At 40.1% G+C, this 13,204-nt stretch overlaps 1 protein-coding gene across 3 annotated transcripts in view; it reads right to left on the bottom strand.

Moving 5' to 3' along the window:
• The window catches only part of crebrf (creb3 regulatory factor), a 33,709-nt gene extending 21,191 nt beyond the window's left edge, over window positions 1-12,518 (bottom strand). The window contains exons 1-3 of one of the 3 annotated variants that reach the window (XM_086309072.1): window positions 12,365-12,518; window positions 5,751-5,954; window positions 1,509-1,634 (exon numbers count right to left, since the gene is read on the bottom strand). In XM_086309072.1, coding sequence (XP_086165198.1) covers window positions 1,509-1,619 — 111 coding nt within the window. In that variant the 5' untranslated portion in view covers window positions 1,620-1,634; window positions 5,751-5,954; window positions 12,365-12,518. Of the gene's footprint in view, window positions 1-1,508; window positions 1,635-5,750; window positions 5,955-12,012; window positions 12,282-12,364 lie in introns of those variants that run through there. The other 2 variants (XM_086309070.1, XM_086309071.1) reach the window with 2 other exon arrangements.
• Between the last annotated feature and the right edge of the window lie 686 nt (window positions 12,519-13,204).

Below are 13,204 nucleotides of genomic sequence, written 5' to 3'. Positions count from 1 at the left end.
GAGAGTGAGGCAGTCAATCACTATTGTTTAGTCTACAGAGGACAGTAAATTAAGGCAGACACCTGCAGCTGACAACATGAGCGGTGCTTCATATCACCTGCCTGTGAGCCTGGCAAATGTCAGACAGTTTCTAAACAATTAGACACGAGTCTCTGCTTTGATAAACGCCAGTCTGGAAGTTAAGCCGAGTCCACGGCAGCATTCATTAAACGTTTCTATAAACCTCAGGATTTCTCACCATTACTGAAATAATCCCTGTAAATGGTGAGGAATCACGTCCGACCTCAATATTTTCAATTGTGAATCTTGGCGAAGAAGTCCTTTTGCCATTGCAGCAGATGGTTTGACAGGTATTATCTATCACATAAATGATAGCTTCATTCTACGGAAGCATCCCAGAAAACCAAAGTGCCTTCTGTTTCATCCCAAATGATATCCTGCCTGTTTTTCTGTTTGCAATTAATAACTAGCCGTAACTAACCAACTGCGAGGCTGATAATTTGTGTGAAAATCATCACAGGAAATGACTTTGGCTTGTTTATATGTGTTATGTTAAAAGCCTAGGGACATATTAGTTCACCACAGTAACACTGTTGTGCCACTGCACTCTTGTCAAAGACAACTCGGGCTGAAAAATAAATTAACCGATTTATACCCACCAACTTCAGATCAGCAAAGTCCCTACATGACAGGCCCTGATTCAGTTTGGCTTGACTGTTCCAGTGATTTCTATTTAGACATCGCACACAGATTTAACAAATTGTCAAACAAGTTGCACAATTTGAAATGTTTACAGGAGAAGACCAGCGAAGCAAAGATGCTGAATTGAGAAATTAAACTGATGAAATAACTTTGGTTTCTAAGGTTTCTTGAAGTCAATGTTAGGTTAGAAAAAGAAGAATTGGAACATTTATAATATGGTTTCCTTTAATCAGAAGAACGATACTGGATTTCCTGCAGCTTTCCTGCTCTGTGGCCCCTTAAACAGTGTGCTGTGTAACCTTATATTGATCTTTGATATTTGTGGGGGTGCTTGGGCCAAGCTGACCCTTGAGCAGCTGTGTCTGATCAAGCCCCGCCGGCAGAGACTGGGTCTCCACTGGCGAATCTATAAATGTGGCTTAGCACAATCAAAACCTTCTTAGTTTACAGCTCAGCTACTTGAGTATGTATGTTTAGAATAATCTTGGTGACTTTCAGTGTTTATATTGATTTTTTTTGACAAATATATATAAGTCTTTTAGAGCAACTGTAGCACTTAACAAGAATCAATATAACTGTATATACACACATTCACTGGCGTAAAATAACTTCTTCTTATTTGAGAAAGCTGTTGTGACTGTGATGGGGGACGATATTGAGTTGCTGCTGTTGACCTTTAAACTCGGATCCTTCATTTGGATGCAACTCAGTGTCAGCTCAGCATGAGCAGCTGTGACTGATGCGAAAAGAAGCCGGATTCAAAGCATGGTTACCAAGGTCTTACGTCTTTGTGTGTGTCTACTCACCAGTTCGTACATGAAATCTGGGTCAGAGCTGGTGGCGAGCAGCTCAGTGCTGGTCAGAGCCTGGTCAGCAATCGAGTAGTTCTGAAAGGCATCCCCAAAGGGAGGCTCCATCCCACTGACGCTGGGCTGCAACAAACACGGGGGGGGGGGAACACTTGATTAAACAACAATGCACAGCAACACAAGTAAAATCTGATAAACTCAGTTCAACCTTTGTCTTCCTTTTAATGTTGCTCAGTTTTTAAAAGATTATTGTTTAAAAGAATATTGTTCTGTAATGTTTGTTGTCATATTATCAGATGTGTGTTGTTGTTTTTTTAAATCATTACTATCTGAAAGACACTTCAGATGTCATATTAATAACTACATGTCCTCATCAGTGCCCCTCACATGTGGTGTCCCTCAGGGCTCAATCCTTGGTCCAGTTCTTCTTTCTTTATGTTACTCTTTTCAAATGTATCTCCTACAATTGCTGTGCAGTTGGGCTGCCACAAACAATTATTTTGGTAGTTGAACAGTCACCGATTATTTTTGTCGATTAGTCGACTAATCAAAGCATGCATCCATTGAACGTAAAACGTACAGCTTATTGCACCAGCATGCATCTGCTCTTATATAGCTATCATTAACTTACAGCCTGAAGTGTTTTAGGTATGTGTCAACCAAAAATAAAGACAAGATGATAGTTTATTAAACTTTTAATGAAATTTGCAGATTGTCTCGGTGGAGTTTAATAAACTCGGCCGTTGCTCCTTGCTATCTAAAATATAACAGGACATTGGAGTAAATTCTCTACCATTTCACACTTCTGTTTAATCAGTTTTCTGTTTGATGTTTATTCAGCTGTGTAAAAACTATAACTTTAATCTCAGCCAAACCGATTTACTGAGGAACAAATAAAACACAGAAAAAAAGCCAAACAAGAACATTTTTAAGTTATCTAAGTGACCTATATATCATGTTTAATGTGAGTAGCGAAAGACCGCGTGGGGTCTGAAAACGATGTGCCAGGAGTTTGCTGTTCTCACCGGCTCTAGTGAGCCTTGACCCTGTGTATACAGCAGAGCTGCTGCTGAGACCTTATTCCTCTCCGATAATCTCATCAGTGTCTCTTAACTATTTCATCCTCCTATGTTAAAATTTAGAGGTGACCGCACTTTTGAGGTTAAAGCTCCTAAACTGTGGAACAGCCTTCTTCAGCCTGTCGGCTCTGTGACTGTGGGTTGTTTTAACCGACTGATGAAAACTCATTTTTAAAGGACCTTCGCCCATATATTTCTCGTTCTTTCAACATGTGCATGCAGGAAAGAATGTAAGACAATATGTTTGAACATGTATACTTGACTTTAGTGTGTGGTTTTATCTAAAGTGTGAAGCACTTTGTAACTGTGCTATAGAAGTGCTATAAAACTAAAGTTATTACCATTATTTTTACATTTTGTGTGCCATACTTTCAATTCTGCCAGGAATTATTATAAGCTAGACGGAGGAAGCTACAGGTGTTTTCTGTGTGTATTTTTGTGTCATTATGATCAAGGTTTGTACAACAGCTGAGTGGACACACAAATCCGACTTGAGTGCAGTTATTTGAATTATGTAAGTTCACAGTTTAGCTGACTTCAATTTCTAAAGATAGATGAAGCTATCATTTGCTGCACACAGACCAGTTTACCAGCGGGACTGTTTTGCTACGGAGCTGTGCTCTTGGAATATGTGCAGAATGCGGTTTGACATTGTCTTATTTGAAAGGGTTTCACAGAAGTGCAAGTTACCAATGCACCTCCCAGATGCATCACATCACAAATGCATTTGACCTGTGCAAAACAGGCTGGTATTTATCGATGCAGTGTTCACAGACAGTGGGTTTCAGAAGTGCTCCCTAGCTCACGCTGTGATTTGCACTAAAAAAGTCATGTCTGCCGTTTTGTTTGTTTGTTTGTTTGTCCGAAGGCCTGAAGAAGAAGAAGAAAGTGTACTTTATTGGTCCCCGTGGGGAAAATCCCTCTCTGCATTTAACCCATTCACTCAGTGAAGCAGTGGGCAGCCACTGGGCGCCCGGGGAGCAGTGTGTAGGGACGGTACCTTGCTCAGGGGTACCTCAGGGTAGCTGTTCAGGGGAATTGAACCCCCGACCTTCCGATCATGGGGCCACCACTCTACCTACTGAGCTATCCCTGCCCTCATCACCAGTCAATATTGCCTTGATTTCAACATCATCTGTTGAATCTTTTAGGGATATTTTGTACTGTACATGATTATATTATCCAGGTCTTTGCAATGTGACACTAATAAATGCTCAATTTGCCCACGCAGTCTTTCACAGAGTGGTGATCACCTCCTTATCCTTAATTTAAAAAAAAAAAAAAGCTTTTTCTTTTCTTTTTTTCCAAATACCCAATCGTGAGTCTATTGTTGCCCCCATGTGCTGCCCCTCACAATTAATAGCATAAAATTGCGTTCATACCATTTACTGTTAATCCTAAAGTTTTACATGACTGCCAAATCCTTGAATACTCTTTCTGTATATTTTACATAATATCAGCTTTTTGGGATCTTGAATGAGATGAGTCTTGCCTAACCAACGGGAGACATCCTAAGGCTACGTCCATCTTTTATATTGAGTTCATGCTGTTTCTCAACTTCTTAAATAGTCTGACCGACTCTGCATCTCATCATTCCTACATAATATAATCAGTCACAATACAATTATCTGTCATTCAGTCTTCCTATAATCATTAGATGTATTTCAATAAACAATAATACTAAAAACTAAAACAGAAAGCAGTGTGCATTTATGAGAGAGAAAAGAAAAGATAAAGCACTGACTGTGCAGTCATGTCTCATGTCAACAGCAAATAAATAAAAAAATTTTCTGCATTTAGAGCACACACAAAAAAAACAAAAAAACAACCAAAAACACTGCAGCTATTGTGCCCAAACACGCAACTATGAACTGAGCAAACTTAAGCTGGGCACTGAAGCATAATCAAATACATGAATGGGAGGTTTTTTTCCATCCGCTCCCTCATACAGACAACTTTTCATATGTGATTTTATTCTGCTCCCCCTCTACTGCCACACTGGACACCGAAACACGACATAACAGACATGAAAAGTGAGAATAATTTTACCACCATTGGAACATCAGAGGAAGTGTCTGCGTGCACACCGATCTGATTAATAATCAGTATAACCCACAAACATGGCTACTGACAGGTGCATCAGGAAGCAACAGCACCTGCTACCCTGTAATGCTCCCAGACATGCTCCATGACTTTGACAGAGAATAATATATTGTAGTTAAAGGTTATGAGAAAAAAATCATGTTACATTCAGTATATCAGTGATGTCAAAATAATGGATAGCTGTCTGATTTTTTCCATCATCATCATCATCATCAAGGAAAAAAAAAAAAAACTTCCATCAGCAATAGAAAATACTGTAAAAACACTCCTGCAATTTAAAATAAAACCCATTACTAATATATCTGCAATAAAGTTAACATCTACAGATATTACTCCAGAGCTGCTGTTGTTATTTTTGTTCTAGCGCTGAAGTTAAACACGTGTCTCAGCCCAACAAACCACCAGCATCTCCTGTTCTTCACTCTAACAGCTGAGGGAATTATTTGATAAGATTGCAGCTACAGACGCGCTGCAATCACAACATACTTGCACATTTTGCAAGATACCACAAAACCCTAAGAAACAAACAGTCCCTGTGGTATCTAATATGAATAATAAAACAGGAGAAAAGAACAGCAGAAAAAAAAAGAAAAAAAAAAAACACTGTCAAGGCTGACACCATCATTTCCGGGAGCTGACTTTGCTACGTTGCTATTAATTCAGCACCGCAGAGAATTACAAAAATGTTAAAGCCTGCTCAGCGTTGGCACTCTGCACTTATTTTTTTAGAAGGACTGAGAAAGTCGCTCACAGTCAGCCCATCTGGCTTCAGCAGCTGTTTGGATGCAGGGTCTACAGACATCATACAGCACTGGGGTCAGTCACTCTCCTCTTTCAAGCCCCTGAACCGTGTTTCACATCTACGATTCTGTCTGTCCACAGGTGTTTTGCATACTTGCTCACAGGAAGTTTTGTCTCAGATTTTTGTGGAGAGTTCATTCAGACCATTTAAAAATAAAAAAAAAATCAAGTCACTTTTTGTTCGTGGGTTTATGGGTTAATGGAAAAAAACAAATCAACAACAGCGACAGCACAATTTCCCCTCCTCCTATCGTACCTCTTACCTGAGGCATTGCCAGGCACAGCTTAGAGCTCCAGTGGTGGGAACCTCTGGGTCTCCTGTCCAGTCCCAGTGGTGTGAGGTTGTCCGATCAGCACAATAAATTAAGGGGGGGGGGAGAGGGAGACTGTGAATAATTGGGCTCAACCTGGTCAGGTCTGGTCTGTTGTGGTCTGGTGCGGTTCTTGGTAAGCTTCAGGTCTGTGGTTAGAAGAACACACAGAGAGCAAGTATTAAAATCAAAAGAGTTGAAAACAAAGAAGTAGATTTTAACCACAGCTGCTGTGTTTGGTTGTTGTTCTCAAACGAAACCGCAGGATGGTAAACTGTGTAATGTTAAAGCAAACGACAAAATAAAGTATACAGAAACAATTCTGTTCTGTTTCATCAAACAACAGCCAAAATATTCAGCAGACTGAAATAACTTTGTGACATAAATGATGCATGATGTAAAATTGATGCAAGCAAGACAAACACACATGAAATACTAAAAATTGTGGGTAAAGATCATTAGTCTCTATGACTCGGGACTATAAACGGAGCACCGAAAAGTAGACAGCAACGCTCTACCAAATTTGTGCCACCTTCTGATCCCTGTCCTCATCAAACATTCGGTAAGCAGCCTCTTTGTCAAACTCAAATGCTGCCAAGCAATCGCTCACAGTTAATCTGATCTGTTCTGAGTCAACCGCGCATCAAGCTTAGCTGCAACCTTTTTAATTACCTCCGTCACCATCATCAAGCTTGGTTCATTCTTTGCTTGTTTGTCATTCGCTCACTTTCTTGCATCACCAAATGATGGCAACATTTAGATTGATCTTTGGTCCTTTTGCTGCTTTTGCATAGCAAACACACGAGAGTCTGCGTGGAGACACGACCCCAGCAGCAATCTGTCAACACAATATCACACACGAATCACACTCCTCTCTGAGCAAGATAACAACATCACTTCCTCTTGCAAATGAACTTCTCACCCCTGAGCTATGTATACACACTTTTGCATAGAGACAGGAAGTGGGCAAAAAAATAAAAAAATAAAAATACACAGCCGTGCACGCCTCTGGGACAAATGCATTTGTAAAAGCAACACCTTCACCAACATCAATGCACATGTGAGTAAACAAGTCTCTGCACACACACATACACACTAACCACCTTGGTCACCCATTTGGAAGCTCCTCCTCCTCTGAAATACAAATTCTCTTATTACCATATCATGATGTGCACTTCCTTCCTGGGCAGCTGTGTCTGGTTTCATGTTTAGAAAAAAAAAGCAGAGTGATGACATATATGGCCTGAACAATAACAACAGCATCAATCCAAACTCGCTGCTATCACAGAGGGGCTACAGAAAGCCCGTGTCCACAACCAGAGGTCCTCAAAAACATGTGGAAAATGAGCCACCGTTATCCAGTCGAAGTAGCACTGAATCTTTTCCAGCAGCACAGTTTAATCCAACTCACTACCCAGTGGGTGACACAGGCTGTGATGCAGAGCCAGATATTTATGACCGACCGTGGCAGGCTGCAAGAACCCAGAAGAAGAATTCCTCTCTCTGTTTGGTTGGACTTCAGAGATAAAAGCGCCTCCATTAGGTGTTGTACATTAGGACTGAGCTTTATTTAAGGCCACAGCAACCTCCGCTTATATCAGCATTCTTGTACGAGCTCAATCATTTCTGTTTTTTCTCCAAGGCTGCTTTTGGGAACATTAAAGATTTTCTTTCTTTCTTTTATAAGGCTTGCTATGAAGATAGAAAAAGTCGCTCAACAGGTCAGATTCTTTTGCAGCATAATGTTTACATCTCGGTTGAGTCTGAACTCAGGGTCAGCTTTTACCCATCCAGACCAAGTAATAAAACACAGCACTCACCATCAGTAATGTAAATGACTTCTGATTATGCTGCTAGGATGCACTCTGGCTGCATCATTCTGCTCACACGCTTTACACCATTTTTACAATATGAATTGTTGTTCTCTATAACAACTCTTGGCAACTAATTTTGGCTTTTTTGGTCATAGCGCTATTTCACTGCAAATCTATGGTTTCTTGTCTACAAAATGCTTAAAATGGCCTGCACCATTTATACACCTGTGGTGCACTGAGCCCAAGCCAGCATATCCTTTTAACAATAACACATGTTGAGATGTCTCATCCCATTTAAGCAGCATACAGACCCACCTAGGCCACATGACTGAAGCAAACATAACAAGGTAAGCCTTGCAGTCATAAACTGATCATAACGCTGGTGTATCTGCTTAATGCCAGCTGTTATTTATGGGTAATATTTAAGATCCCTGATATCATTTTTTTTAAACCTCTCTCAAAGGTTTCCCCCACATTTAAAACATGTTCTCAAGTTTTAAGCTGCATTATTTTTAATGTTTATAATGTATGTGTCTCACCTATGTGTGTATATTTATTTTGTGTGCTTTGCTGTGTATTCATGTGTGCATTATTAGAGTATGTATGTAGCCACTGCTGATTGACCTGCTACCCACCTTGGCCTTGGCGATTTTCAATAATTACACTTGTGGTTAAATAAAGGAAATATTAAAAAGTAACAACAACACCTGCTCCTCGTTTCTCATCACTGCACTGAATGATTAAAACGATAGCAAATAATGAGCCGATAGCGAAACTGCTGCATTTTCAATACCAAAAACCATTTACTAAAATTAAAAGCAAAACAGAACGCGTGACTATAAGTGTGAGAGTGCAACATGTGTCACTGTGCTGAGACTAAATCTATAGATTTGTGGGAAAGTAGCGTTCAAAGGCGACCATTAACTTTGAAGCTTCAGACATTTATATGTGGAAAAAAGCATTTAAAAAATCATTTTTTTAAAACCCAGTGGTGTTTGTTTCCTCTCTTCCCTATTAGTTCAGTGCACTGAGGGTTAAAAAAAGAAAAAAAGGGGGGAGTTGAGTGTTGAGTTCAAATCATGAGCTGCGCTATCATGCAAACAGCTCTCGTTCTCCACAACACTGGACGTGGTCCAAGTAGGCCAGTCAGCAGTGTCTTATTTGGAATGAGTTACCTACTGATAGCAGTCAGCCCATGATCCCTACAGTGATAACAAGCATGAGACAGCAGTCTGTTTCTGAGCACGGACATGTGAGGAAGTCTGCAAATATCAGAAAAGGTCACCAATCCATAAGTCGTATAAGAAAACTAGGTATGAGCGCTCACTGACAGGCAACTGTGCTTAAAGGCTGGAGATTATTTATTTATACATAAGTTTACGACTAAGTGGTACAGGCACAGAGCTGGCACTAGAGCTGGCAATTATTGATTATGTGTCGGCCATTCAGAGGAATCATCTAGTGATGAATGATCACAGTGTTTGTCTTCTGACAGAGAAAAATATTAATAACTTTAAGTTGCTTTTCACATTTAGGTAACTATCTTACACCTTGAGATTTTCCATGTTAAAACATATACCAACATTAGAAAAGCAGCTGTGTTTATTAAGGATGTACCAACAGACGTTTATCTATTTCTTTCTCTCTGCTCTTATATATCTGGAAATCAGTTTCATGCATTTTTAAGAAAAACAATGTTCAGTTTTTTTACAAACTCCATGAAAAACTGTTATTTTAAACTTCAGCATGAGCAAGGATTTGATTTTTAAATCTTGAGACTGATTTCAGTTCACTGAGCAGCTTTTACCACAGCATCCTCCGCAGTGAACAGATCTTAACTCTTGTTTCGCTTTTCTGAACTGAGAGGTTTCTATCATATTTCAAGCCTGCTTATAGAACAAAATGACAGGGTTTGCACACGAAGTTAGTGAGGATGGTCTCTGCCTATGCAGCACAGAAAAACCAGATACAAATCCTAAAGGTTTTCAAAGCTGCAAAAAAATGTTGTCTTTATGCGGAGAAAGAGCTAACGCAGCAACTTCACATGGGAAGATTCAGAGACTTTTTTTTTAATTGAATATGTTTATATATTAAGCCAGCATATTAAGCTATAGCTCTTTTGCACACGTCTGTTTCAAATCTCCATATTTTGTCTCCTTTTCTGTCTTCAGCTATTTATTTGTACTATTTGTATTTATATGTTCTATTTCTATTGTATATATTAATTGGCATCTGTGGGTGGACAGCAAAGAAAGAATTTCATTGCACAAAGAAATGCCTTTTCTCTTGTGACACATGACAATAAACACTTTGAATCTTGAATCTTATGACAGTGTTTTCACTAACCCTGCAGCTCAGTAATCTTTGCATTCAGCATCTGACAAACATCAATCATTTCACTATATATAAGCACTGATGGCTGACGCCTACTTCACTTCAGATGTTTGATTTTAGTCCACAACGTCATACCTGCAAGAAGATTACAGGTAACACAGCAGTTCCAAAACTGCAGGGCGGCTGGCTGCCTTTGAGAAGGACAGAGAGTCATTGTGCTGGGCGGGCACGTGATCGGAAGAAAAAAACGAGACGTGAAACTTAACTGAATTAATTGGATTGTCACAGACAAACGTAATGCATACCACTGTGGCAAAAATTCATGCGACTCAGCTACCTCCTCTTCTCCTGCCACGACAGGCCTGCTTTGAAAGGCGTAGATAAACGTGAATCATTTGGAAACTATACAGAAAGAAGAGCTGTTTAAAGGTCTTAAAGCAGTCACAAGATTGCAACAAACAAAGTTAAAATTCAAAAAAACAAACAATTTAAAAAACAAACAAACAAAACAGTTAAATCTGGTGATCCCCAATAAACCAGTCGAGTCTAAAATATTTTCAAATCAATCTCAAGTTCACTATCAGCACTGCAGGACAGGCTTTTGGGTAATTAGGTTTGGCGCGCTCTGATCCCAGCATTCCTTCAATGGTAAAATTACTTTGCTATCCAGGATCCTTTTCTCCTGTTCATGAAAAGCACTGCTTTCAATAACATATGGTTTCAAATTATTTATGATAAAAGCAAATAAAATCAGTATTTCATGCTTGAAGGCATTTTTTTTAAACTACCCTGCATTTGAGGCATATGATGGCCTGATAACTGTATGGTACAACACAGATGTTTTTATCCTGTTAAAAGGAGCACTCATAACTAAAATCAAGCACAGATAAAAGGTGATGAATGCAGGGTGAGCTTTGTAACATCAACCCTGCACAAAGACGCAAATACTATCTGCTTCTTACTAAATGTCTTCCATGCACATATTTGCACCACTTCGTGGTGGATGCATTTGTTTTGCAAAAGCGTGCGCATCAAAACAATAATCGGAGTATACCGGAGTGGTGTACATTACAAATGGCCTATTACAAAACACCAGTAAACCCATAAATGTCACCAGTATCTCACCAGTCACTGCACTCATCACAGATCCTCAGCAAAGCAAAACAAAGCCTCAAACTAACCATTCTGTGCCAACACCCACGTAATCCCAATCCTCCATTGGCCGAGCTGAGAATATGTCCCGCCTCTACGTGTCCTGGAATAGCCGTCGCAGCCGTCAATCAAACGAGCTGCTTCATCACAAACAGCCTGGATTCAGCCTAGGTTGAGGCAGAAGATAAACAACTTGGAGGCCTACATGCCCGTGGCCTAGATAACCGTGTTTCACAGATATTTAAAGTAAAATCCACCACCTACCACAAAACCTCAACGCAGCACTGCAGTACGACTCAATCTGGGGCACGTTTAGTCATTTATATCGAAGAAGAAACACTGAATCAAACGTTTAAGTGCCCAATCCAGACGATAAACTATAAAGCAGTTATCAAGGTGAAAACCCAAAGTAATATAATAACACTAATAAATCGTCACTAAGGCCATTTCCTCGGTGAAAATATAAGTCTGCTGTTTGCCTTCAACCACATGGAAATTTCTGGCTGTGTCGAGTTTTTTTCCAGCTGCTCTCGATGTGTTGTGCATTGGGGGGGCGTGTACCTTAATGAGACTTCGGTCTGCCTGCAAAAAGTCACAGTAGAAGGGGTTTCACGCGACTACCGAGGCTTTTCCTACCACAAATACACCTCCAAACAGTCTACAATTGCTCTGCCACACATATAAAGGCATGCTGTGTAGTTTTAAGTGCATTCCAAGCCGTGCAGGATGACTGTAGGTAGTTTTAAAGTAGAGTTCAAGCCAATCTTCTTACATAAGTACACTTTTGACCACGCTGATCCAGAATCAGTCACTTCTGGGAACTGACCCACTACACCTTAGAGGACTACATCAGCTAAACAGTCTGTCTTTTGTGGACAGGTTTTTAGGCTCGGTGATCGAAATTTACCTGAGCTCGTCGTAAAGCATTAGCTAGCCACATTTCTCCACTTCCTACAGGAGCTCAACAAACTGCGGTCCAAAAAACAGAAAAGAAGAAAAAAACAACAACCAAACAGCTCGTGTTTTATTCCTTCTGGTTGTGTTTTTAACGCGGAACTGGACAGTCTCGCTTCCTTTTCAGCTGCAGCCTCAGTCAGTATGGCCTCCGTCCGCCCCCTTCCTCATCCCAGCTGAAGCCCGATACACAACAACAACCGACCGACAGTTAGCTTCAAAGCTAATCCGCCGCGGCGATGAAAACACCCATCCGCTGCCAAGCCCAACTTTCCCCGAAACGGATGAAAAACGGTCGTACTCACTTTGAGGACGCCCCCACACACGTTTCTCTCGGTGTTGGACCTCGTGTGTGTCCCGTGTTAGAGATAATAACGTTCCCTTTTCAATGGAGTCCGCACGCTGTTACAGCTCTCTCGGGTTTGTTTTGTTTTTCTTCTTCCTGACGGGTTCCTGGAAAGCGCGTGACTGCCTTACCACGTGGTGCGCCGCAGGGCCAATGGGAGAGCAGCTCGAGGCTGGACCTTAACATCCTGCAACATTTCACCATTGTTTCCCACTTTCTTGAGGAGGTTCAGCTCATTATTTAATAAACAATTTATTAGACTTCTGTCTGCTTTAGAAAACTGAGACCAAGCACTCAAAAGAAACTATCCCCAAATTTATAATTTTTATTATTATTTTAATTTCTTACATTTTATTTAGAAAGCTTTAGATTTTTTGTGTTTCTTGGGAATCGTGTTTCGCTATAATATGTTTAAAGTGATTTTGAATTGTTCGTCAGGCATTAGGAAGGGTCTAATCAGTGTCTAAATAAGTTTTTGTTTAGACACCGATTGCTTTTTCATTCATTTTTGGCCCAGTCCTTGTACCTAAGCATTTTCAGAGGAATATTCTTTGTTTGTTTGTGTGTTTGTTTGCTAAGACAGTGAACTCTGATCTATGAATCATTCAAACACACAAAGTCATCTGACTCAAGGGATGAACCAGTGTTGTTTCTACACATAACAAACAACTTAGCAAAGTACCAGTTTATTTTTTTTTAATCTTTAGTCACAAAACTTTTGCTGAATCTACAAAAATGCCAAAGATAACACAGTTTGAGAGAGATAAAATAGCATTTTTGCACCAAGAAGGTGATTCCG

Source organism: Aulonocara sp. 'chitande type north' Nkhata Bay, linkage group LG10 (genome assembly GCF_057382095.1).
Source record: "Aulonocara sp. 'chitande type north' Nkhata Bay isolate Kocher_YH1m ecotype deep benthic linkage group LG10, A_spYH_male_GT1.1, whole genome shotgun sequence".
NCBI lineage: Eukaryota > Metazoa > Chordata > Actinopteri > Cichliformes > Cichlidae > Aulonocara > Aulonocara sp. 'chitande type north' Nkhata Bay.
Note: the sequence above shows the minus strand (reverse complement) of the source record. Positions and strands in the feature narration are given on the sequence as shown.